General features: G+C 42.6%; 4 protein-coding genes across 6 annotated transcripts in view; 1 reads left to right on the forward strand and 3 right to left on the reverse strand.

The window, feature by feature from the left end:
- The window catches only part of efemp2a (EGF containing fibulin extracellular matrix protein 2a), a 14,758-nt gene extending 7,646 nt beyond the window's left edge, over positions 1–7,112 (reverse strand). Inside the window, exons 1-4 of one of the 2 annotated variants that reach the window (XM_012841573.3) lie at positions 6,352–7,112; positions 1,887–2,202; positions 1,026–1,074; positions 435–635 (exon numbers count right to left, since the gene is read on the reverse strand). In XM_012841573.3, the coding sequence (XP_012697027.2) occupies positions 435–635; positions 1,026–1,074; positions 1,887–1,991 (355 nt within the window). In that variant the 5' untranslated portion in view covers positions 1,992–2,202; positions 6,352–7,112. The remainder of the gene's footprint in view (positions 1–434; positions 636–1,025; positions 1,075–1,886; positions 2,203–6,351) is intronic. The other variant, XM_031587571.2, reaches the window with a different exon arrangement.
- A 1,774-nt stretch (positions 7,113–8,886) lies between these two features.
- Positions 8,887–14,354, reverse strand: fibpa (fibroblast growth factor (acidic) intracellular binding protein a). Its single transcript, XM_012841585.3, has 10 exons — positions 13,642–14,354; positions 13,357–13,555; positions 12,389–12,515; positions 11,924–12,024; positions 11,323–11,456; positions 10,876–10,984; positions 10,680–10,743; positions 10,412–10,498; positions 10,199–10,296; positions 8,887–9,268 (listed from the first exon to the last, which is right to left on the reverse strand). The coding sequence occupies exons 1-10, from the start codon at positions 13,724–13,726 to the stop codon at positions 9,199–9,201; spliced, it is 1,074 nt and encodes a 357-aa protein (XP_012697039.2). The 5' UTR covers positions 13,727–14,354; the 3' UTR covers positions 8,887–9,198.
- Positions 14,355–17,480: 3,126 nt separating this feature from the next.
- ccdc85b (coiled-coil domain containing 85B) lies at positions 17,481–20,458 on the forward strand. Its single transcript, XM_031587367.2, has one exon. It carries the CDS (start codon positions 18,500–18,502, stop codon positions 19,100–19,102), a length of 603 nt encoding a protein of 200 aa, XP_031443227.1. The 5' UTR covers positions 17,481–18,499; the 3' UTR covers positions 19,103–20,458.
- A 1,260-nt stretch (positions 20,459–21,718) lies between these two features.
- Positions 21,719–25,705, reverse strand: fosl1a (FOS like 1, AP-1 transcription factor subunit a). Of its 2 annotated transcripts, none has more exons than XM_031587366.2 (4): positions 25,279–25,705; positions 24,485–24,742; positions 23,337–23,444; positions 21,719–23,212 (listed from the first exon to the last, which is right to left on the reverse strand). In XM_031587366.2, the coding sequence occupies exons 1-4, from the start codon at positions 25,387–25,389 to the stop codon at positions 22,640–22,642; spliced, it is 1,050 nt and encodes a 349-aa protein (XP_031443226.1). In that variant the 5' UTR covers positions 25,390–25,705; the 3' UTR covers positions 21,719–22,639. The 2 variants fall into 2 exon arrangements, with proteins under 2 accessions (XP_031443226.1, XP_012697140.2); XM_012841686.3 differs by having other exon boundaries at positions 24,485–24,745; positions 25,279–25,704.
- Positions 25,706–27,571: the final 1,866 nt, after the last annotated feature.

Genomic DNA, 27,571 nt, shown 5'->3' on the forward strand with positions numbered 1-27,571 from the left:
CACAGTGCCAGATCACTGGCGAGGCTCCCACCAGCAGCTTATACCCACAAACCCAGACACGGCTGTGCCCTTTGGCCTAGATGGCAACAGCTGTCTCCACCGGAAACGTCTGCATTCCTCTACCCCCTGCAGACACACTCACACACTCACACACTCACATATAAACGTTTTCACACCGACACCCCACACAGTTGTTCACAGGGCCACCTGTCCTGTCTCTCTCACTCCTCCCTTATTCTCATCCCTCTTTCCCAATGTCTCTTCCCGTCCTAACTTCCTCATCTTCTTACCCTTTGGCTATGTGTGTGTGTGTGTGTGTGTGTGTGTGTGTGTGTGTGTGTGTGTGTGTGTGTGTGTGTGTGTGTGTGTGTGTGTGTGTGTGTGTGTGTGTGTGTGTGTGTGTGTGTGTGTGTGTGTGAGTGTTCTGAGCTCACCTGTACAGCTGTCTCCCTCTGGCTTGTACCCCAGGGGGCACTGGTAGGGCTCCGGCTGGCTCTCGGGGAGGCTCGGGGTGGGGGGCTCCGGGGCAGGGATGACGGAGGCGGAGCGGGGCAGGCACAGGTAGCCCCCGTAATGGTTAAAGCACTTCATCTCTCCTTTACAGGCGTCTGGGATGGTCTCACATTCATTAATGTCTGGTGGAGAGAAAGAGAGGCAAAGAAAGAGAGAGAGAGAGAGAGAGAGGCAAAGAAAGAGAGAGAGAGGGGCAAATAAAGAGAGAGCGATAGAGAGAGAGAGGGGCAAAGAAAGAGAGAGACAGAGAGAGAGGCAAAGAAAGAGAGAGAGAGAGAAAGATGTTTTACGAATGTTAACCTTGTATTTATACTGTATTTAAATGTTTTCATTCGATGGAACTGAACTGAACTGATCTGAACTAAATTAAACAGAACTGAACTGAACTAAATTAAACTGAACTGAACTGAATTGAGATAATGTTTGATTGGTCAAAGTAGGGATATTAGAGGAGGAACAGAAACTGCACAATTGAACAGAGCCTCCTTTTTTTATATCGTAGGGAGACGCACCTTTGCAGTGTTGTGTCCGCGCGTCCCACTGGTATCCATCTGTGCATTCCTGTGGAGTGAAAGAGCAGAACCGTCAGTGAACCCCGGCGCCCAGACAGCCCACAGAACAGAAGGCCCTGAATGATTAGAGTGCCATTCAGCCGTGTCATCTGATGACAAAGGCACAGTCATGGTTGCAGAACAGAGTAGAATTGAATGAAACGGCTTTGATGGAACCAATTAAACATGAATCAAATGCAATCATATCACACAGCATTAAAGAGCGATCTCCACTTTAACTCGTAAAATGTATCCTACATGTAGATGTAGGAGAGGATAGAGTAGAGAGAGAGGAGGTGAAGAGGAGAAAGACACAAAGACAAAAGTAAAGAGTGAGACATAGTTTTTTTGCTTCATAGCTCTGCTTATCCTTCGAACAGTAACCTTATGAACGCACTGTATATCCACCAAGCTGTTCTAAAGCCACTACTTTTTCTCAATACAATTTCTCCATTTTGATCCACTATCAATCTTGTTTGTATCCATCAGTGTATATGTGCCGCATGTGTGCTAACGTGTTTTATCCTGATGCGTGTTTGAATACATATGCTTGCTTCTGATTCTCCCCCCCCCCCTCCCCTCCCTTCCTTCTATCTCCACCCGGCTAGCTTGGAGCAGATGCCCCCCCCCCCCCCCCCCCCTCCCCCGCTTATGAACTGGGCTCTGTAATCTGAACATTTCAATTGTTATAAATAAATACATTTCAATTGAACTGAAAGAGACAGGGACCACAAGACCAAAAAGTGCGACATAGTAGCTCACTTGGCTGAAATCTGACAGAGAGAGGGAGACAGAGAGTGAGAAAGAGATAAGTGACCGTACCGTGTAGGTGTCACTTTCTGAGGGTGGCTGCGAAATTGCACTGGGGACGAAAAGAGAGACACACGCACACACACACAGCAGGGACACACACACAGGCGATGGCATGCTCACGCACTGGCAGGGGTGTCAGACTCTACGGTGTACAAGCAGAAGGGCAAACGAGGAGACTGCAGTGCAACTCAACAAACGCTCATACACACACAAACACACGCGCTGACACAGGTACACTCAGATCTGAAGCAGCGTCTCTGGTCGGGACCAGGGGAACGGTTCACTTTGATTTACAGCAGCAGCAGCAGCAGCAGCACAATGGAATCTGCAGGGAAAGAGAAAGGAGAGAAGGAATGGGAGCGTAAGTTTATTTGCCGGAACATCACTGCTGACAGTCACGCTGCTGTGCACACATACCTTTTCGTCTGGGAGGCAATGATCCACTCAACCTATTTTAACTTTTTTTTTTTTTTTTTTTTTTTACAAGTCGGACAAAGAATCCAGTGGACTGTGAAAGGACTGTAAGACTGCTATGTTCTGTTGACTGGAACAGCCAGCAGTCCTAACATATGCCCATCTGTACTGCATGCACACTTGACTCCCTCTGCTGGTTAAATCCAGACTACATGCATTAGAATAAAAACACAAGGCAGATGAGGGTCTCCTGTTTCCTATGTCTCCAACATACCATTTGACATCTTGAGTAAGTTGCATTAGATCTTAAATGTGCAACATTAAGTCATAAACTAGTTAAAATAATGCCAAATGTTCAACAGTCTGACAGAATGCTTCAGCAAAGTTTAAGGATGACTTGGTTCCTTAGACATTTTGATGGCGAGGCAGTTTTTTCTGTGCTCAGTTCAGCTCAGCACAGCACAGAGTGAGAACACAAACACACAGAAGTCCCCACACTCAGACAAAGCCCCCTTCTCATCTGGGCCTGTTCAGGTGAAGAGAAAATGTTTCCAAGCAGCCAAACTAAATACTATTAAAACCTTTTCTAATTTTACAGTCAACATGAAAAGCTGTAAGTTAGACAAAAAACAGAGCCAGGAAAAATCACGAACACTCTCATCCGGGTTTCCGTGGAAACACAGGCACACACTACTGGTGTCTTAATGTATGATCACATAATCCAAAATACATGTATCTAAATATACCTACATACACGCACACACACAAAGAGGCACAGACGTGCTCTGTACTTCACGCCACGTTGAAATTCCACTATCCTGTGATATTCCCACCCAATGGAAACTGTGTCCAGCTACGAGTAGATAAGTATGATAGGTCATTTTTCCAAACAGAAAGAACGTGCACACCCACAGGTGCACACCCACAGGCGCCCGGGCCAGTAGACACAGACACGTCTCGGGACAGTAAAGTATGAGCTGCGCCATTGTGTTTCGCAACGGGTGACACACCAACCCACAAGGCGACGTGCAGGTCCCCATGTGCGAAGGCAGACTCTTATATCAGCCTCCAAAATTGGAATGGCCAGGTTCCTGTTCCAAACCACAGGGAAGTATTCACTACAGACTTGAGAGTTACGTGACCTTGGACGCTAACCCACTGAGTGCAGTGATACAGCACAGGTCCACCCGCAGAAGGCTTCTATGGAGATTAGATTATTACCCTCCAGTGACTGATTTTCGCTGCTATTTCCAGCTTCAAGGCACCACATGACTGTGTGGCATGAAAACTGAAAGAAATTAAGATTAATTGATCTTAAAGGCAGAGCCACACAAATGAGTTAATGTACGACTGAGGCTGGGCTATATCCTATGATCCTCAACAATGAGTCCTCTGTATTTGAAAGGACAAGCGTTTGAAATGGCTTTGTCTTTTGTATAGCTACCACAATGTACTTTATGAGTAGTCTTATAGTGTTGTAATTCACAAATACATTACAATGTATCTCCTACCCTGACAAGACATACACAGTAGGCGTAGGCTCTCACTCACACACACACACACACACACACACACACACACACAAACTACCGGTTTAGTGACTCGCACCTGTCAGGCCCACCACAGGAGCACAAACACCCAGAATCATCTGCTCGGGTCCACCAGTGATCAGGATCCTTAAGACAACACACAACCACCCAGCTCCTGACCAGATAACAAACAAACCCCCCTCGGACAGCTGACAGACACTGCGTCACTCGCAGCAGAAGGGCCCCTGTGGCATGGGGCACGGGCACAACCCCCCGAGCGGCACCCACGCCACTGGAATGCCCCGCGGGCGAGGATGTGGCCGACACTTCCCTCCCGGGTCACAGCGGACACGGCCATGTTTTCATTCCCAGAGTATCGCATTCCCGGGAAAACCCCTGTCACCAAAAAAAAAGGCCTCAGCGTAGAGGGCATGTTGTGGCCTGTCTGATGCAGGCCTTGCGTGGCTCGGGACGAGGCTGGCACTCGTGGCCGACGTCCACACACCGGGAGCCCGGCCAGCGCGGCGCCACAGGACACTGCAGTGGCCAGCGCAAGGCTGCTGCCCTGTTTACTTTGTCATGGTCCACGGACCTGCATTTTCAGACTGAGGGAATGGGTCATAATTTTGTTATTTCCCAAAGGGCATGGTTGTCTCCATAAGTCACTTCACGTCAACTGCATTGTGCCGGATTGAGTGATTTTTCTTTGTGTCAGCAGCCGCTACATTTCTCATTGCCGTCTCGCTGTGCCCCTCTCCAGCTCCCTCTCCAGCTCTGGCACACAGGCCTCTCAGTCCCAAAGGGACATTTAAACTGTCACTCATAGCTCGGAGGACAGCGAGGCTTGGTCTATGGCATCTGATTTGCCTGCTCTGGGTTTGGCAAGGAAGAGCCTGTTTTTAACATAAAGACCTCTACACGAATTAAGATTTGAATCAAGTTAGTCTCGATAGATGGAGAAAAAAACTTTTTTTTTTTTTACTGTAAAGTTGATGAAGTGTATTTTTTTATGGGCCTATTAAGGACTGACCTTTTGGTGTAGGGGGTGGCGGGTGGCAAGGCCACACACAGAGAAAAGTCAATACACTTCTCTCTCACTTCACTTCACTTCACTTCACCTCTCTCTCTCTCTCTCATTCTGTCTCTCTCTCACACACACACATGTGTAGTAACATGTGTTGTTATATATTGCTCTGGCTTTATTAGGCATGAAGTTGCTGATATGACCCATGACAAAAACCATCCCAGACTGCTGACTCATTCGTTTCGGCCAGAGAGCCACCCCCCCCCCCCCCCCGTGGAGGCAACCCAGCCCCTGATGCATACCAGCAGATTGGCACAAATCAATGACATGCTCGAGGAACAGAAAGCTACAGTGCTTCAGATTATTTAAAGTTTTCGAAAAAATCCTTGGCACAGCTCTAGAAAAAGCAGCTCTGACTGTAAGAACAGCCTGAAGCCTTGGCACTGAGAGCACCTTGTCACCCTTCCCTGCCTCTATCTGAAGGCTCTAGTCACAGAGCCACCATATAAATGGCCAATAAGTCAAATGCAAGTCATTATTAAAACACATAAACAAAATGATGAAATGGTGGTCTAAGCTGTACAGAGGAGGCCTTTGTGCTAACAGTGAGGGTAGCTGTGTTCGGCTATGAAGTCATACTAACTGTAGTAATAGCGTTTGTGAGGCTATGTGCGCGCGGGGGGGGAGGCAATTATTGTTAATGGCACCTGTTTCGTTCCCCAAACACCATTTCTCCATATCCTCTTTGAGTAACTGTCACAATGCATCATTTAGCCCGGTCCCTGTGCAATAGTAATTCCTAAAAATTCCACTTCTGCGTAAAAGTGGTTGTGAAATCCTCGCTGGAAATGGGGCAGAGTCATTTTGCAATGACTTTGTGCAACAATGTCCATGCAGTCACGGTCTGTAATCATGCCCACATACAGTAGATGTTGCGTAATGAGCCTTTGCCCACAGACCTACCATACTGGAAATGTTTTTCAAAAGAAGCGAAAAAGGGATGGTGTCGAGTTACTTTGTATACGCATGTTGGTGAGAGTCAGACGTCCAAAGAGTGCTTAAGCAATCTGACTGACTGCCCCCCTTAGCTTCTGTAGCCGTGGAAGTTTGGAAGGCAGCGATGGTGTAAAGTGTGACGTGTGCATATGAGCAAGTCAGTACAGTTCACTCCTCACATCTGTTCTGCTTTCTCTCTTTTACATACTCAGGAAGTCTTTGTGACAACACAGTCCATTACCATACTTTTAAGATACCTGGAATACTCTCCCTCAGTGTCACAACAGCACACCAACTCACTGTATGGAAAACTTCATGTATTTCACTACAGTTGTCTTCAGAATCTCTCACTCTCTCTATCTATCTCTCTATCTCTCTCTCTCTCTCTCTCTCTCTCTCTTAAGACACACACATACAAAAAGATATACACACAGACACACCTAGTCACACATACACACAGGCACACCTAGTCACACAGATAGCCAGACACACAGGAATCTTTTATACTCACAGGCCGGCACTCCTCGGCTCCTCTTTCTTCCCCCAGTCTCTCTCCTACTCTTCACAGGCTTCTCTCGTTCTCCACTCTCTCCTCTCCTCTCTTCCGGTGGTGCTGCAGGTCAGACCTCTGTGTGAGCCTGGCTATGTGTGTCAGTGAGCGTGCGCGCGCGTGTGTGCGTGTGCGTATATGTGTGTGTGTGTGTGTGTGTGTGAGAGCGAGTGGCTACTTTCTCTGCTGCTAGCTGGAGTGGCCCTCGTCCTTTCTTCCTCCTCCTGCTTCTTCTTCGGCCCTTAGAGAGTGAGTGGGATAAAAACCCGACAGCTGGAGTCTTGAATGTATGCAGGGGAGGGAGAGCAAGAGAGAGAGAAAGAAAGAGAGGAAGAGAGGGACAGCCCATTCCACCACCCCCGTCTTCTCCATCCAGCCCCCCTGCGCTGCCATCCTCCACCCTCTAGACCCCCCCTCGACGCCCCCACCCCCTTACTCTGACCCCACAGGATGCAAATTCCTGGTCTGTGGCCCAAATTCCAAAATTCCAAATCTGTCCCGATTCGCAGGCAACAACTCACATAGATTCACACACACCAGCGCTACTCACAAACACGAGCCTTGGCCACATGGTGCACCTGGTTTCATTTAAACGAACCCCCCACAGCTCGCCAAAAAAAAAAAAAAACTTCTGCTCTTTTTCCCCTCCCCTCACTTCACCCCATATCTCACTGTCTGCACCTCTCCATCCTACACACACTCTCTCTCTCTCCATCTTACACACTCTCTCTCTCTCTCTCTCCATCTTACACACTCTCTCTCTCTCCATCTTACACACTCTCTCTCTCTCTCTCTCTCTCCATCTTACACACTCTCTCTCTCTCCATCTTACACACTCTCTCTCCCTGTCATTTTGAAGCAGACTCTTGCTTGCTCTCTCACTCCTTTTCATTCGGACATGCCCGGATATTTATAGCTTGGGAGAGAAGCTAGAGGAATGTGGACAAAAATTAGAGACTGAGGGAGAGCAGAAGTCAGAGACACACGTACACTTGGAAAAACAGTTTGCTTTTTTTGCCATCTAAATATTTAAACTGGAGCTCCTTGCTTGGTGATAGAAAGGGGGAAAGTGTTTAGATATGACCGAGTGGAAAGAGCCTCTCCTACAGATATTGGGCTTATTTCTGAGCTTCTGATAGGATGGACACAGTACAGCTATAACTTGCCAAAGAGAATCATCTGTTTCTTTAAACACTACAGCAGCCCAAACATAACATCAGGAACATTTGATAGCACTTCAAATGAAAACCTTTCCATTATGCAGATTAGACTGCATAATACCTTTCATATCACTGGCTGTATCTGTTTGAATAAATGAATATCAAGAAGTGTGCCTGACTGACATAGCCTTCAAACAATGGACACAAGTTTTTCGTGGTTGCTAATGAGTTTTTATAAGCGGTAGTGAACCTTTGGATGCCGCCTTTTAAAGAATCACGCATGGTGTTCACAGTGTAGTGAGCATACTATTCTTGGAATCTGTTATCACATTCTTCCTGACAATCTATCCTGATATATGAATCCAAAATAAGGCATTGCATTGCTTGTAATTTCAAAACTAATTACTGTCATTTATTTCCAGTGGTTTTGACACAGATATGCACATAGACATGTGTGCCTCTCACACACACACACACAAAGCACACCAATTGGAGTTGTCTAAGAGCTGACAGCTGTCATTACAACAGTGCCATGACTGTCAGACCGCACACACACTCTGTCCCCCTCAGCGGTAACAAATTGCGCCTCCCTACTGCTAACCCAACCCCCAGTAGCCACATTCTCTCTCACACACACACATATCACACACACATCATCGCTTGATGCATCCTAGCTCCTTTCGAGTGGAACTATCCCCAAATGAGCCCATCTCACCCATGAAAGCCATGAGGTTTGCATGTTCATCGCGTCGGTCCCATATGTTTACGAACACCTTATTTATGGCTGCGGTTTGTTTGACTGAGTTGAATGAGGCATATTTGGTTACAGCTAGCTGGCTGTGAAGCTATCCCTCCTCACAGATGTTCGCACCTACTACAGCTGAGACGAACCAGCTCTTTAATGGCCACTTCCTCAGGGCAGTTGATTCATGACACTAAGTTGATATGCGGCTTCAAACATCATCATCAATAAAACAACATTTACATAGGCATATTTTTGTGGTTCAGTTTAACACTCAGAGAATTAATCATTCCTTTCTGGACCAGTAAGTATTGAGCATCAAGGAGTTCCACTAGATTCAGTTTTTACACCAGTTTTAATTATTGTGAAATTATTTTTAACATTATATATGATCAGGATGCCAAGACTTCTTATTATAGCTAGCATCCAAAAACTTATTTTTAGTTTCTATTTGTATACTGTCTGCTCCCTTAAAAAGCTAGCACTAAAAAAATTAATAAATAAGTAAATAAATAAAACGTAAATAAAAGCACACACACACACACAACTGTCAACACTGATGAGAAAGCTTTCATAAACAGAAACATAGAGATATTTCAAGTTTAGAGATATTTCAAGTTTATTTACAAGCATACAAAAGTGCCAATGAACAAAAGGAAGACAAGGTGGGGTCTGAGCAACACAAACGAATGGAGAGGCAAAAACAGACGGACAGCTGGCCAAGGAATACATGTGCACAGGGATTACAGAGGAGAAAATGAGGTGGGGGTTAAGCAAGGAGAAGCAGAAGAGTGCAAAGCAGGGTCAGAGAGGGGGAATTACAGTAAAGAGCACGAGACACATTGGGCACATGCAAAGAGAGACTGACAGAGGCCAAGAAAAAAAAAGTCAACCAAATTTTCCAAATCAGTCATGGTACATTCTTAAGATGCAACTTTTGATGACTCCCATGTACCTGTTCCAAACAGCCTGGTGCCTGGGGAGAGTGAGAAACAGAAGGAGAGAGAGAGAGAGAGAGAGAGAGAGAGAGAGAGAGAGAGAGAGAGAGAGAGAGAGAGAGAGAGAGAGACAGCATTAATGTAAGTCTTAAATCAACAGCTCATAATGTTAATGTGCTCCAAATTCTGTGTGGAGAAAAAAAAAAAAAGAAAAAGTCTGACTACTGGACATTTATTTGTGTAATCAATTTGATGTGAGGTTCTTGTTTCATAAGGGCGGGGGATGAATATGTCTTTGTTGAGTCTCTGAGTGGTGCAGAGTTTGTGTAAACAGCAAACCACATTCCAGGCAGGCTGGACTGGAGAAATGACTGAGCCAGAAACAAGGTTAGCATAGAAACGGGAAAATGGTGTCCCACAGTGACCTCCTCTGGTAAGAAAAAAAAATTCACCACAACACACACAATTCCTCACACAGAGACAGACACACACACACACACGCGTATGTGATCTATTAAGCCCGGTGTCTGGTAGACCTCAAACTAGATCACATCATTACACTTCCTTGCTTGCTAGACGCAGAGAAAGGCTACACGGCTCCTCCCTTTCAGAAGAGCTAGTCAGTGGACAGGGTTTCGCTGCACAGCACACACACACAGCAACACACAAAACCTTTCATAGTTTTTCACCTTTCACCTTTCATTGCCTTGCTGCTTGCAAAACGGCCACAAAAATAACCCAAATTAAAACGTTATATTCTGTGTACCGTGTGCATGTAACTGTGTCTCTGAGTGGCTGTTCACTGATGGCCTCAAGGAGAAACCAACAATGATCTGTTATTATGCAGCCAAACAGTACAGGGGCTGGGCACACTCTCATCTGAGAGTTAAAAGTAGCCTTAAAAATTCACTGAAATATTAAAGACACCAAAAAAAAAGTTCAAAAAGTACACAAAAAAGTGTACGAACCTGAAGCTGTCCAGTAAATGCGCCGAGTTGGTGTAGTGCGTGAGGTAAAGAGCCATGTCCACGGTGGTCCACTTGTCAGATCGGCACGGCTCTATAAACTGTGTAGGAAAAACAGTACAGCCTTTCAGAATCCTGGCTCCGGTGCAGATTCCCAACACACCAGTTGCCAAGACTTTTAACCGCGACCGAAGTCCATAACAACAACATATTCACCTTCTCCACAAGGTCAATGAAGAAATCGCGAACATCTTTTGTGTTTGTCAGTTTGGCAGCGATGTTGACGAGCCCTCGAGAGAGATTCTTTGAGGATGAAAGGAGGCTTTAGTCATAATGAATCATCAGTTGGAGAGACCCTCCAGATAAGCCAAGTGTTAGCATTCCTCCACGAAACAACAGTTCTACCTCTTGCTACAAATGCAGATATTTCATATGATGGTTGCAATGGCACGACATGAAAGCTCCTAAGAGATCATTTACTCACTTTGAAATTGGCTTCCATCTCATTGAAGACTTTTGTTTTTCCCCGGAGAGATGTGCACACTAGGCTGGTGAGAGAGAAGAAGAAAGATAGGCTTTAATTGTTTATTAGAAGAATATAGATAGGCTTTAATGAAGTGCTATCTATTCAGAGTGCCATCACCACTCTCTTTCTCTAGCTCTTTCTTTGGCACACACACCTCTTATGCTGGTCCAGTAAATCCTTATCAGTGATTAAAATCTTTAGGTCTTTCAGATCCTGCAGGAACTCTTTATCAAGGTCGACATCCATGTCCTCTGCCATGTTATCTAGGACACAGCGTGAGCGTTCATTAAGCACCAGTAGAAAGAGAGAAGTTACCAATGACAACATTTTGAAAGATATAGTGTATTTGTTTCTGTACACAAATGTATAAAGACAGAAAATACATATTTCTAGATATATGTTTTCCACATTTTTGTAGTAGTATATTTCATGACTCATTGGCTGAACCAAAGGATGGGTCAGCACAATCACTTAAATTTGCTCAAGCCAATATATGCTGTAAACACATCAGAAAGGTTTTGTGTTTGTTCTGTCCAATGTCCTATTGACCTCCCACATAGCAGCTTCTAAACCACGCTATAGTGCCCCAACAGATTCTCACCCACAGATCCTATAGTCCAGTTGTTGATCAGCTGGCCGGCACAGAAAGCAAAGTCCTGGAAGGTTATATAATGCAGCTTCCTCTTCCCAGTCTCAAATCGATTACTCGTAAAGAACACAATAGCTGCATAGTCCCTGAGGACACAACCAAGAAAAACACAAAACACCCAAGAATTACAGAAGAGCAGGGCAGGGAACTACTGGGTTAACATGAGCAAGAGGGTTTCATAGCTGGCCTGGTATTAACATCAGCTATGGAATAATGCACACAAATGTATAAATAAGTATCGGTAAGATTATGTCATTTGTTTATATCATTTTAGGATGCGGACTCAATCATGTGCTGTGATGATGTGCTATAGTTTTTGACATTACCCATCTACTGCAGATTGGGTGAAATTCTGAGTTTATCGTAAAGGGTACAAATATTTTCAGAGAGGAACAGCACATTATCTTCTGGCCTGAAAAATTAGTCATCCAAGTATGGTGCAAAAACAAGTATAATGCTTCACATTTTCCACCCAGAAATTTGAGCTGTGCGACCTGGTGTTTTTTGGGCTCTTACAGATGTGGCTTTTAGTGGCTTGGCAAAGCCGTCTCACCTGGCCAGCTGGTCCGAGAGCAGGAAGTGTTGGCGTATGTTCTCCACCAGAGGGCCTTTCAACTCTTCTACCACTTTAAAGACACGCTTGAAGTTATCAAACTGAAAGAGAATATGAGCATAGAATGAAAGAGAATATGACCATAGAATGAAAGAGAATATGACCATAAGCAGCATTTAGAATGAAATACATTTCAGCAAATCAATCTAGCCATTCTGCCTAAATAGCCTTGAAGGGGGGGGTCGGGGTGTCTAATAACCTCCCAGCGAAAGGCTTATGGAGAAGTGACCATGGAAACTATGGAAATATATTTGGGTGCATTTACATTTTAATGTTCATGAATGTACACTGTCCCTCTTGATCAAATAAACAAATTGATTGATTGATTGATTGATTGTTTGATTGATTGATTGAAGTGACCATGAATAACAAGCTACTCAACTAGCAGTGATAATTCGGCCTAACCTGTCGTCTGCAGCTCTTCAGCATGATGCCCGTCTTTGCACTGATGTCATCCAGGTCCTTTTTGGTTCCTTTGGAGAGCTTTTTGCCCAGCACTTCTCTCGCAAAAGCATCATCAAAGGCGTAGTACCTTTTGAAATACAGCAGTTGTTCAAGAACAGAAAGCTCTATGTATTCCTTACCCCAATTTTGTCAACAGTTCTTAGGCACCAAAGAGTCTTGTTCTTTTTTTGTTACAAGGTAAAGGCTCAAATATTTGTTCCCACGGAAGAACTATTGTAACAGCACAGAGGGCTCAAAATGGTCTGCTGCTAACAGTGGATCATGAATATGCGGCCAAACACAGATGAGCAAAAACATTATGACTGCTCATAAGCAAATAACACGGCAATAACAATAGCATCAAAGGCTTTTGTCATGGTCTGTGATATATACTCAACGGTTAGAGACGGTTAGATCTAAGCAACTTGATAAGGGCCAAATCATCATGGCATGACGACAACTTCAGAGAATCTCCTAAACGGCAAGGCTTATGAGGTGGTCCTGACCAACAGAAGGGCTCCTGCAGCACAAGTCGCAGAAACGTTTGATGATGGTTACGGGAGGAATGTGTCACAACACACAGTCCAACATACCAACCTTGTCTATTATCAAAAGCACCTACAGAGGACATGCAAGCATCGGAACTGACCCCTGAAGCAATGGAGCAATAGAAGCCAGTTGGCATGCAAAGGGCCAACACTTAATTAGGCAGGTGGTCATAATGTTTTGGCTCATTGGTGCATAGGGGCTCGGCCATTTACTGAACGGAGGGGGTGTCTGGCTTTGGCCTACATCAAGATAAGGAACACATCAAGCCTAATCCTCAAAAAGACTTTTTCTTTTAACTTCCAGCCCACACACTGACATGGACATATGCACATGCTTTTTAAAATCCTCAAATGAATGTGCCATCAATCAGATTTCCAAACCTCTCGATGAGCATTGCCTGGCGGTCAGGTGGAATCTGGAATAAGAGCTGATTGGCCAGTTTCGCAGGGTTGTGCAAGAGGCGCTCGCACATCTGGAAGGTCCTGAACTGATCCATGGTGTCACTCAGTAGCACTTCAGCATTGGCCTCATACTCCTCCATCACTCCTCCTTCCATACGCACCCTCACGGCATCATACACTGTAATACAAGGTAGGTTATAGCATACAGAGCCTCAAGCAGAATGACATGTTACGTTAGGGGCTTGCATGTGTGTGGTAAGTTACCTGTGTATCCATTCAGCCACAACTGATAGACCTCCTTATCCATTATAGTCGTGTTCCCAACGAATACATCGAGTTCTACAGACATCGTGGCTGATGTATCTAAACCTCAACGGAATATAGTGGCTTCACCTGGAGTGTTGTTGTTTTAGGAGCAGTATTAACAGTCAGGCGTCCGGGACAAACCTACCCCTTGACATTTACGTTAACGTTCGTTCTGCCGAGAATAACAAGAGCCTAGCATTTGTGATATGGTATGAGAGCCTAGTTTTAGATCATGTTGTGACTTAATGTTTGGTCGCAGGGTCCGCTAATTTGGCAGAGGTTTATGACTAGCATGCTGGCAAAACTCAAGCAAACAAGGAGCGAAGTGACAACGAATGGGAAGGACGCTAGCTATCGATAGCCAAACACGGAATTATCATAAATAAGTTAAAAACGTACGTTAGCGAAATAACTTTCCTTCGCTCAGCTAACGTTAGCTGTTTATATGCCGTCTGTTATTTTTACACACAAGGCACTTTGGAGCCTTGTCGAAACAAAATGTACATGTATCTTGAGCGCATATGTAATTCAACTAAATGCTACACAAGTTCTATAACTATTAAGTCAATATCCTGCTCCAGTAATTCATTTCATATTGTAAAGAAAAAGCTACCATCATTTCCATGTTTCCGCTATCGACGCATTAAATGGCCATTTTTGTTGACGTCATCCCACGTGACACCTTTACGCAAGGAGAGAGTTCCGGGGTACTGGGTATTTTTTTGGGTGAATTTTCTATGGAATGCCATTTAAGTCAATATTAAAGAAATAAATATGCCTATGAAATAAATAAATATGGAATTATAAAATAAAAGTCCTATGAAAAAAAAAAGTTGTCCTTTAGTACATTTACATATTTATTGCCTAATTTATTTATTTCAGGATTCATTTCATAGCCATATTTATTTATTTAGGCTAATATTGACTTTGGCACTGTTTCGCTTATTGCACTGACCCTTCTCTTTGTAAATGAAATGTCAATTTGACATTACATTTTGAATAAATCATTCAAGTTGAATTGAGGATTGCATTGCCACTTTGCACGTTGAATTGCCAACTACTAAATGCATTTCCATTTGAATAAAGAGGTCAGAAGACCATGGCAATGTGAAATACAATTAATAAAATGTTCATTGTAGTTTTGAATCAAAATAACTCAAACTGAATTGAAGATTACTGATTGCTTTGCATATTGCATTGCCAGTTGCAAAGTGTATTTTCATATTGCATGACCAAATTGCACATTGACTCACCAATTGCAAAAGGTATTGCCATTCCAATAAAGAGGCAAAAAAAAGTGTGGGTTACATTTTTGCAGTGATTCTTGTTCAATATATTCATTGTAGCCTGATACACTCTTCAAGAATGATTACATAGATGCATAAGATACAACTTGCAACTGAATCTGATGACAGACAATCATGTTTAATAAACTGGTAGTAACTGCCGAATGTCAGCTCCTGTTTTACTTACGATGGCACTAATCATCCCTGTACCTCATATATTCTTTCTTCACTTCTCCATGCCTCTACCATAAGAGTGCATTAGGAGTTTTAATTAATACCTTCCACATTCCTAATACATTCCACATGCTATAAAGCACTTTGAGCTGCATTATTTTGCATGAAAGGTGCTATATAAATAAAGTTTAATAATACTTTAATAATAAAGTTTTATTATTATTATTATTATTTAGAATATTCAGTCTGCTATTATGTTGGCTACCATGCATATTTTATAGTACTGTCCTTCTCTCACTCACTCTCACTCACTCACACACACATAAATATTTCTTGTGTTAAAGTGTAAACATAGACAAGAGGACCACCTAACATATACTGCCACCAGATATCATTCCTAAAGCTAGATATTCAATCTCTACAGAAAAGCTCTCAACAAGCCTACTTGTACATGCTTTTATGTGAAAGCCCACCTCTGCATGGTGAATCATTGATGAATCATTTTTTAAACATAGGAACATATCACCAGTAAATCATTTATAACAAGAAAGCGAACAATGTACTCTACTGTTCAGTCATAGCAGTCCATGTTCTCAGGCTTGGATCTAACACCCCATAAGACAGCTGGGAGACCAGCAGCTTGGTGTAACCCAAAACATCCAACAGCTTGAGGTCCTGAGGAGAGATCACTGTTGTTGTTGCCAGGATTTGTCTGTCACCAAAGTCCACTACTTGCCACAGCCAATTACTACAAATACATCTAAACAGAAAATATTATTTGCATCTTGATTTAGCCAGTATTTCACCAAGTATGTTCCCACTGCGGATAAATAAGACTCCATCTATCTGCTTAATGAGAAGTTGTCTGAATCTAACTCTGCTAACAGCCATTACATAATAACATCCACCAGACTTCTTTCATCTGGTTAGCAATAAAAGCATCTGGTTGTATAAGCTGTGTACTGACAAATAAATGAGGAATGTTACAGAGATTATCTTCATTTTAAATAGGATTCGGACAGTTATAAGTTCATGAATGAACATAGGACAACAGAACCCAGAGTTACTGGAGGCTTGGGTACGTGGAAATATTTTGAGCTCATGGACCAAAATAAAAACAGCCATCAGTCACAGTTCATTAATATTGCATGTGCCCTCCAGCCTCTCAAGGAGCCCAGAAGCCAGTCTGCTTTGAACAGCTTGCTGTTTTTAAAAACAGACGTGACTCAGACCAAAAGAAAAACACGCAGAGAAGAAAAACAATAAATGAACAAAAAATTGAAACATTGTGAAAAAACATACAAACACCACCAAGGCTGTTTCAGTAGTTGGACTGAAGAAAACAGACATTCAGTCATTCTCCTATCCTTCTGATCATGTCATCTCTGCAGCATAACTTCTCCATGCATTTCCATGTACTTGAGTTACTTCTGTAGCCTAAATCGCCCGTCGGGGAAATCATCCTGAGTGTGTGAAGTTTTCCACTGAAATACAACAAATGTGTTGATTATTTGTATTTTTTAGTATTCATTATATGTGACTGAATTGATTTACATTGGTGCAAATACAAGTAGTTTTAAAGCTGCACTAGTCAGCTCTGATAAGTTGTGTTACTGCAATTTCCCCCTGGTTCCCTGAGGAGATTAATCACTATAAATCCTCCCAAATCCCTCTCTCTACCCCTCCCTCTATCTTTACTCTCTCTCTCTCTCTCTTTCTCTCACTCTCTGCCTGTCCCTCTGTATTACACAATGAGAAAAAAATGACATTGTCAACTGTCTTTTTTGTTTTAAAACTTTCAGTACAGTCTTTCTGGTGACTGTATAGCCCCCCTACCTTCCATGTTACCTCACCATGGCCTGTTTCCAGTCCCCCGCCCATGCACCCTCCCATGCCGTCCCCTGCAAAACACCCCTCATTGTTATGGCCTCAGAGTGACAATAGGTTTGGACCACAGGGCGGAAGGATGTGGCTGAATACCATGGCTTAGTCCACAAAAACGCCTTTTGTCACACTTTCAGCGCGTGAATGTAAGTGAGTGTGTGTGTGTGTGTGTGTGTGTGTGTGTGTGTGTGTGTGTGTGTGTGTGTGTGTGTGTGTGTGTGTGTGTGTGGGCTGGGGGGGGGGGGGGGGGGGGGTACATCCACAAAAGGTCAGAAGCAGGTTTCATTGGAAAAACACTATCATCCAAACCTATAATGTAAGGGTACATTTTAAGTTGACTTTTGGGTAAGATGATCATAAGCAGGAAGCATGGTTACAGGAAAAAAGCTGAATGTACATGACAGTCTGACAGTCAAGTGATGTCATAGTTCCCATGAGGTACAATACGGATCTTTACCGTAAGGGAAGACGGAAAGGACGAGGGGGAGGAGGGTGTTTCAGAGGAAAGGGGACATTCCTGGTGCAGTTTGCACGACGGCCATCACCGCTGGAAAACTGTAACCAATCTCTACAAATATTTACAAATATAGTCTCAATTGCGGCGGGAAAAGCTTATCACAGAACGAAAGGCTCTATTGCGCATCGTTCACAGGAATCACCTCATTTCCATATCTGCTCAGGCCGTCCCATTTTTTCCCTCAATTTATTTATTTATTTCGCTTGAGAAAAAAACATCGTTAGGCCACCACTGAGATCCTGCTGAAATACTATGCAACGAAAATACGGCGATGTGGAAAAAATTGCTTGACCATAGAAAAAGAATTTGCTTTGCATAAAGGTGGAATAAGAAGCGTGGCGGAGAAAGCAGGACTGGTTCGTTTCGGAGAGGCAGAGAAAGGAAGAGCGGACATTGTAGCCTAATCCTTGACAACTGACCAACACACAAGATTGTGATGAGTACAGAGTGGGTCATTTTGTGCTTGTCCAATGTTCATTCTTTCACTTCATCCAGTCCTCGTTGTATCGTTTTCATCACTGGGAATAAGCTAACACGTTAATCGGAGGAAAGAACTACGCATTTGATTGAGGCTTTAGTACGTCATCCTCAGCGATAACAGAACACAATGATGCCACGGGTGCACACCTAAAACAGCGCTCTGTACACCCAAGTCGAAGATTAAAGTCACTGGGGAAAATACAGGGCTTTTCATGTTTACAACGATTGACCAACGTTACGTTTATTTTTTCGATTTGCCGTGGAGTTACAAGAACATTGTTTCCTAGGCCCGAAAACGGGAGTGTCGTGACTGATAACACCAGCTTTACTGTATTGACGATTTGTGTGTGGTGCAGCTGTGTGAGTATTTTGCAATATGCAATTTTTTATTTTCTGAATGCGTTGTTTTGGTACTTGAACTGCACGCAATTTGCACTACATTTTCGGATACTCAGTTGCATATTTTATCAGCAAAATGGGGAGCGACAGTGAAATTTTCAACAGAGAGTTGTCAAAGATGTCTGACGAAGACTTGCTCGCCTGCTCTAAAGAGGAGCTAGTTAGCAGACTGCGTAAAGAAGAGACAGAAAAGATGTCAGCTCTTATACAGCGTGGTCGACTCATCAAAGAGGTAAATAAACAATTGCAGGGACATCTTCTCGAAATCAGGGAGCTGAAAGTTATCAATCAGCGACTGCAAGAAGAAAACCAGGAGCTGCGCGATCTGTGTTGTTTCCTGGACGATGACCGGCTCAAGGTGAAAAAACTGGCACGAGAATGGCAATTATTTGGTCATAACGCAGCTAAAGTGATGCGCGAGGATCTGGGTGGATACCTGAAGAAACTAGCCGATTTGGAACGCATGCAAGACGGGCTAGTCAAGGAAAACCTAGACCTGAAAGAACTTTGTTTGGTGCTCGAGGAAGAGTGTGTCAGCCGAAGTGACTCCAGTCCTGGAGGGTCCACCGAATTAAATCTACCGTGCATGGTGGCGCGGGACTTAGGCGATGGCAGCTCCAGCACCGGGAGCGTGGGGAGCCCGGACCAGCTGCACTTGGTTTGCTCACCTGATGACTGAAATGCTAAAACGCCATCTTTTATCCTCACTACAACCCCATCCTATAGTGAAGATGAAGTAAAACAGAACTGGAGATAAAAATGTCTACAGTACGTTCAGAAATAAGATAGTTTACAACTTGTAAATGTTTTGTGGTTCCACTGAGCTTTGTTGGAGCTGCCAATGCTTTCCATGTAGGGAGAGGGATTGACTATCACTATGACAACAACAAGGTCCTCACTCACTGATCCTCGGTCTAAGCAGTATTACCTTTTAAGACAGTGAATCAACTCAATACTGGATTTCTATGAATTGGTGATATGCAGGCTATCCAGATATTTTTACTGCGAGCTCAGGCCTTTTCATCTCCTAGTTTGTTTTCTTTTTTCTGTAAGATTTAAGATGACCTTTTATTTTAGAAGGAACTGTATGCTGAAATGAAATGTACATTTTATCTAAATATAATGGACTTTCCATGGAAGGAAAAACCAAATCGCTGACTTTGCCCAGGTTTTCAACACGTGCACTGGACTACATGTCATTGTGGGCTAATTTTTTACTGCACTGCACTAGACAGGTCTGTGGGCGAATCCTTTAAACGATTTGCGTGTTAATCCTGATTTGAGCCATAATGATCTATTTTAGATCAGATCAAAAACCACTGAGCTGAAGTGGAGGGCAAATTGTGAACGGAATCATATCATTGAAACCAGATGGCAATGCAGAGAGTTGATTAAATGGTATTTAGATGTTTGTAACTTTAAAAAACAGAGTTGAAATCACTAATCAGGTTCTGGAGGTGCTCTCAGTATTACTCAGCAATTGCACATGTGGGGCTTAACTGCCTTGGTTTAACCAGGAGTATATGATACACAAGATCCAGCTGTGCAACACTGAAAGTTATGTTCCTGCATAAACGGCACCAAAAAGACCAGAGAAATCTTCTGTGCTCTCATAATGATTCCCACCATATGCTGGAGGATTTCACTGCACGTAGCTGTACTATATTTTTGTTGAACTGGATTTTCCCAAGACTGGATTTTTGGCACATTGTATTAGGTTTATACACTGGTAATTTCAAAAATGGATAAGATGACATTTCACATTGTAGATTATTGTTATTATTATTATTATTACTACGCAGAATAAGTTTGGCTCACCAGTCATTTGTTTTGTGTTAATTTTGCAAAATGCTTTTAAATACCAGTACAACTGGCATGATCAACATCACTTCGGTGACTGCTATTTTATTGTTCTTTTTTTCCTTTTTAGCATAAATCCTATTGCCTAGTAATATCATTGTCTCTGGCTATAACTGTTGGGCTATGCTTGTAGTGTATTGGAGAGCTTTAAAATACACTGATTGACACACCCAAACCTGTCATGGCTTTTTTGTGACAAATCTGGAGGATTTAAAACATGTTCTTTGCCTACTGATTGATCAAAGACATCATGTTCTACCTGTAACCATGTCTATTCAAAGCTATAGATTTGTGGAGATTCCTGTTACTTATTTTCAGGTTGTGGCCAGTGTAGCAGCTATTTCTGGTCAGTGATCCTGTCACACAGAGGTTCCTTTATCTGGACATGTGCACATCGGTTTGCTGTGGACAAACTCCCCCTTTCTCATCATCTACATCATATGCTCCCAAGGGCATGAGTGAGTGAGTGAGTGGCTCACTTCTCTTTCGGGAGATAAAGAAACAGAGAACTCTATGTTCTACTGCACAGGCCACAAAGTTCATGAAATTAGTTTTCTCCAACTGTTTTTCTTTTTTTTATTCAGATACTACCTGCGTTTCATTTCATACTGCTTGATCTGCAGGGTAGACAGAAACGTTACGTATTCACCACCATCGGTTTTAGAGTCTCGACATTGCTGTATCATTTCCTTGACCCATTCACCTTTTTGTTGTAGGCTTTAGCTTCTATGTTGTCAGTTACCCTTTCATATGAATATGAAAATGTGTAAGCCTTTGATCAAGAATGCAGCACTTCAACTGGCTCTGTGACACACATGTTGTTCAAGTGCGTTATACATGAGCATTAATTACAAGCATACGTTTGGCTCCTCTCCTTTCCACTTCCCATACCGCCTCAGTATCACTGCCAGGTGGTTTTTCATTTGCCTAATCAGCACAAGTTGCCTTCCCGTACATGTTTTTAACTCTTTGGTCATAAACATTGGTTCAGAGAAAGGTTTTTACTTATTTATTTTTGAACGACTGAACAGTCATCGGTGTGTGCGAGTCACAGTATTTGTCTTTGTCTGGTTTCAGGACATCCTAAGAGGAAATTGTGTGCCGTGTCCTCCCTTCCTCTTCAGTTCCCCCCGCTCTTTTAACCAACCATGAGTCGACCCTGAGTCACATGAAGTCGAGCCTTCCATGCTGTTACTCACCAGAACTTGCTGTATTACCTGTCATTTCACGCATTCCATGGTATACCATAGCTATAAATGTACCCCACCATTTGGAACAAAGCGTATGGTTTTTGGGTAAACAACATTCAGGACAAAATGGAGGCAGAATTCAGAATGAGTGTGTTGGACATTCTTTCTATCTTAATTTGAATCATGTGAATCATGCACACGTCATTATAATATTTGCGATGACCAAGAACACACTTGAGAACAAAATGAGTCACTATTTTTATTTCATCAGTGAAAACATGTAGTATTCCCAAACACAGAAGACCCTTGTTATTACAGACTGGTAACAGACAACTCTTACAAAAATATTATATGTTTCTTTTTCAAAATAAATATCTAGACGTACCCCTATGGCCCAGCCGTGGTTGTGTCTCTGCCATAGTTGCATATATTACCTTTATAGTTCAACATCTCAGATGTAATAGCACACCTTACAAAATAGTGTAACACTCAGAAAGTAATTTGAAGTGCATAGTGATCATACATTTATATGAAATATGCAGCATTCCACAGGTCTGCTACATATGTCAATGTAAGAATGAAATCGATTTTTAGTATAAATGATGTGTATAGGCTACGATAAATGTTAAAGAGAAGCTAGCATAAATCCTCCCACATCATGTTCAGCTATTCTGAATTAACACATTGTTTCTTCTTTGAAAATAGAACATGCATCTTACTTTAAAACACATAACAGTTAAAACATACTCACAAACGCCATTCATGGAAAACAAACCAACAAACAAACATCTTTCAATTTGATAATGTTATTGGAAGCTCGATAAGTGTAATTCAATGAGGTCATCCCATAGTTCTACTGGGATTAATTAAATAAAGCTATAATATATAATGTATATTATGAATAAAGAGTTGTATAGTTTTGAACCTGTAAAAGGACAAATGTTAGTATATACTGCATGTGGAACAGTTATTACTAAATGATTTCATAAGTATGGGGCCGAAGCACTGTTTCTTCGTCTTCATTAGTTGAAATGTTTTGATTTAAAACACTTTCAGTTGCCACCTCGTCATTTTCTAGACTAATCATTTTTTCATTTTCATTATCTTTATCATATGCATCAAATTCTGTCCATGTTCTTTAGTCATTACAGGAAAGCTTGAGAACATCACAAGGTCAGGATGGTTGGAGAGTTGAGCGAGTGATCTGACTGGTCACCACTGCTGCTGCTACGACGATGGGCTATACCACAAGGCTCATGTTTCCTAGAGGCATAGGTGGTGCTCTGATGAGTGGAAGACGAAGGACCAGGAAGGCTGAGGTTCTGTGCGGCCACCGAGTGGCTCGTATCTGATGGGTAGGTGAAGACCATGCTGGCTGTGAACGGTGTGAACAACGGCGTGGATAGGAGCACAGGTGTGTGAAGAGCTTCGGATTCGGCATGGATGGCAGACGAAGAGCCAACGGCAGATGGAGGTGGGATGATGATTTTCGGCTTGGGTTTTTCTGCTTTTGCCTGGGCTGAGGTCGAAGGTCGCGGTAGATCAGTGTCAGCCGGCTCAATCTTGATGTCTCCAAGAAAAGGAAGTTCAGGACGGCAGTCAGAGTCGGAGTCTGAATCCTGGGTCTTGCAGATGGGGCGATGGGCCTCGAGAACCAGTTGAAGCTTCTCTTTTTCTTTCTGCAGATTGGCAACCTCCTTCTGTAGGGTGGACTTCTTCTCCTCCAACTCGTCAGTCTCCTGTAGAAGAGAAAAGAGGTTTCATATTCCCATGTACCAAACAAAAATCATCCTAAAATCACATGGGTTTTACAACAGAGAAAATTCCATTGTGACAATTTTTTTCTGATGGACTTGAACTTACAATTTGAAGGGTATCAGTCAGTTCCTTTCTGCGGTTTCTACATTTAGCAGCAGCCATTTTGTTTCGCTCCCTCCTAACTCTTCGCCGTTGTTGCTCCTCCAGGGTTAACTGCAAGGATAAAAAAATACAGCAAATTAAATTTGTATCGTTTCAGAAAAAATGAGTTTGATATAACTGAACTAATTCAATAGTGTGAAGTTGAAATTTTCATTCATACATTTGATGTGGGCCTATGATTACTGTAGTCCACATTGTTCCAACACATGTCCAACACTACCACCTGCTGGAAGTATCCTGTTAATACATGTGAGGGCACTTGGGACTTGATACGAATGACCCAATCTCAGTTTTTATAATTACCAGCTCATCTACCCATCCAATGATTTTACAGCATCTCTGTCCCATTCTATCCTTTGTCTGTCTGTTTGTCTGTCCCTCTATTCCCTTCCTGACATTTTGATGAGTCACACCTAGACCCCCTTGATGAGTCATGTTTGAGTCATGTGATTTACCCCAATGAGTCACATGATATTTCATTTCCTGTCGCATTATTTCACCCACTTTACTCAGTCTGAAACTGGATATATGAAGGTGAGAGGTCAACATGGACAATAAACATGTCACCCATATCACCTTTAGAGCACATTTGAGGAATGTAAATAAACATGTCTCTTTTTCAACAGAATCAATACTACCTTTTCACGTCATCATATAAAATAGTACATATCACAACAAAACAATGTGATTTACATCAATCTAAATTGCCACCACCAAATTCTTAAGAGAAGGCATATCTGAGTGTTCCTCTTTCTTCTAGCTCTGACCTCTCTCTCCACTCAGTTTGTCCTGTGTAATCAGTGAAACTACACAACCAAGCAGTCACTCTCCTTACAGGATATTACACACTACTGAGGCACTCTAACATCAGTCTATCCATCTGTCAACCTAGCACTCCCTTTTCCTCTATGTGGACAGTGGATTGCAGCAGGCTCCATAGATTCAACAGACTACGAAAGGCCCCCACCCAATGCAAGTTATCCCTCTGAGGCTATCTATCCATTTATACACACATACACAAACACACACACATACATACAGACACATAAACAAACAGCCATAACTAAAAGGAGCATTGCCATTGATCTTACGTGTTCATCATTACGGCGTCTCGTGGAGTGCCCTGACCCGGTAGGGGCTCGTATAACCCCTGGGCGGAGAAACTGGCCCTGAGGGGGACGGAAGCCCCCCATGGACTGGGCGCCAGGTAGCATGGGGTAAGGGGGGCGCAGGGGTCTTGAGGGGCCTGGAGGGCCAATGATTGAGGGCTGTACCAGCCACTGTAGATCCTGACTGGAGGTGATTGCATTGAGGCTGGGCACAAAGTGACTGGGTCCTGCCACAGAGAACTTCTATGGTTGCAGAAAAAAAGAGATATTAGGGAAGAATTAAATGTACTCTTATATTAATGTATCTTTTTTTTTTTTTATCACCAGGATTTAATAACAGCAATGTATGACAAGAGATATTGACATGAGTCAAGTTATTGAATCATGCAAGTTAATAACATATACACAACAGAAAATAATTGGCCATGGTTACTATTTCTTCACTAAAAGGACAGTATGCTCACAATTCATTAATAGTTGTGTCATTGTGTTTACTTACTTAGAAGGAAGAATGAACAAGAAAGAAAAGAATTGTCACCAGCCAGTCAAACAATGAATAACAACATAGAGTTTTAGATCAGTTGATTAGTTGTATCCTTCAAGGTAGTTAATACCAGTGAATGCTTATAGCACACCTTAATAATAATAACTTTAGGTCAGAGTAGCCTAGTTATATGGCTAGTAATTGTTCTCGTTATATGACACAAAGACAGAAAACCTAACTCCACCGTATCTAGAAGTATCTATTAGAAATACTGCCCCTAAAGGTAACTCACCTGTTGCTGCTGCGTGGTGGCAGTGCTCGTTCCCGTAGTTGGATTGGATCCGGAGCCAGAGCTACTCTCGGAGAAGGTCTGGTCGGTTCCTCTAAGATAGTTCCGATACATATATGCGATGTTTCACTTAGTGTCCTTGTGTTCTCCGGCTACACAACAAAATACAGTTGAGCGAGAAAACTGATGTTTTCTTTACTTCGGCTGCCTATATCCACTGCCCAAGCAAATACAGCACTTTCAAAATTAAGGAAGCACCACCTATTGCCGGGAAGAATAATCCAAGATCCAGGGGGTATAGGGAAACGATACAGCACGTGTTGAATAGCAAAACAGCCACGAATATCTTTAGAATATGAAAACGTGGTATAGCATGACTCTTCGTATAGATTCAGTTTCAGGCTCTGGTGAAATTACGGAGGAGGCATGGATTATAAACACCTAATTTCTAACAACCGATTACTTTACGCCCCTCCCATTTCGGGAAATGGTGCGGGCAGTTGCGGATCACATGCGGGCTGGTGACGTATATGACCATATTTAGTTTTTTCCGGGAATCCCATTTTGACAGTTCTTCATCTGTTGTTTCCTGGCTAAATGGCTATGGTGTAAGCAACTACGTCTATATCTTCCCAAAAATTACCACAAAACTGTTTTGCAAAGTAACCTAAATATAAACAATATACCTTGTCAAATGCTATATTGTATTTATTTCGTGTCCGTTTGTTGTCAATTCATATCAAACGCACTCTATTCATTCATAAGTCATCGGCAGTGAAAATGTTTTGTTTTAAAATACCCTAGTAATGACTAAAATTGTCGTTATAGGCTACCACGGCATAATTTCTAGGCCTAGGCAACCACATTAATCGAAAGCAGGGAAAGCCGCCTGTCTCGTAAAATGACTCAGTCGAGTGCACGAGACTAGCTCTAGCTCACATTTTTCGCAGTAGCTCGTGGCCCATCCTCCTTGTTAAGACTATCTGAGAACCCCTGGATGTTCCGTTAGGATAATGAGCTATTACAGATTCGAAGTTCTTCATGTACTTTTCATTCAGGGGAACAAGAGATTCCACGGTTGATTACCAAAGAGGCTGCTCGTGACAGCTGCCTTTCGGTCAGTGCCGCTCGCTCAGTAAGACATCGTTTGCTACACGTTCTCGACCGCGGGCTGAGTCATCTTTTAAGGACAGAATGGGATAGACATTGAACATTTAACCGTGTTAGTTTATTCGGTTTTACCTGCATGATATATTTCTATATGACGTTTTCGTATATGACTTACAATAAACAATAAACAGTAGGCCTATGACGTTTTGACAGGTGACTGGAATTTTCTTTTTTTAATCGTTTATTCAGAACATTTTTTTTCATTAGCATATTCCCAACTGTAGACCTACCACCTTCTTCCTCAATTTCGAATTCTACTTTTTTTATTCTGAGACTTAGCCTACTTACTTAGACTGTGTCTTATCGCAAGGGACTGGGTCATGGCAGGCTAGTCCTGGTTTATCAACACTCAGAAAGAGAGAGAAACTGATGAGGCCAATATGACTCATGCCTACGGAATGCTGAGACGACACACCCTCACCGTTCTCTCCGACATGTCGTGACCTGCAGAAATAATTGCGTAGTGCTCAACACACCAGTTTGCCGAAGGCCTTATAGCAACTTACGACGTTTAATACAGATGTGCAGAACACTGTGCACAGGCACACCTCGTGAACACTGTGCACAGGCACACCTCGTACTCGTCTAGTGACACATAAATCACGCAACTTTATTGCTTAAAGCCCGTTTGATTTGAACATTTGATTTGACATTTCCGTGTCATTCCTGTGAAGCCTATAGCGGCCCATTCACCCAGTAGACTAGGATATGGGAAAGATGATATATTATTGTTTAGAGTGGTGCGTTTGTCAAGTGATCCAACTTGTAAAGTATTAATCACTGCTGAATATAAAATGTGTTGTAGGCTAAAATACGCACGTATGAGTGAAATAGCGTAATGTTTGCCCCAAAGCATTGATGATAGCTTAATAGCCTAAATAATTGACAGAAAAGTAACTTATGCCAGATGGATTGTCCCCACTTATAGCGTTTGCATATTCCAACCGTACAGTTTCTACATCTCATATAAGATGAATCTGCAATTTTCTACGGACCTCAGCTGTAAACTTTTCCATGGCGAGCGGTCAATTGACTATTGATTGACATTTTGTTAAACCAATCGATTGTTAGAAGTTATCAAAACAAAAAAAATGCTGCTTGACCAATACCATTGTAAGGATCGTCA

This window comes from Clupea harengus, chromosome 20 (assembly GCF_900700415.2).
Source record: "Clupea harengus chromosome 20, Ch_v2.0.2, whole genome shotgun sequence".
Lineage (NCBI taxonomy): Eukaryota > Metazoa > Chordata > Actinopteri > Clupeiformes > Clupeidae > Clupea > Clupea harengus.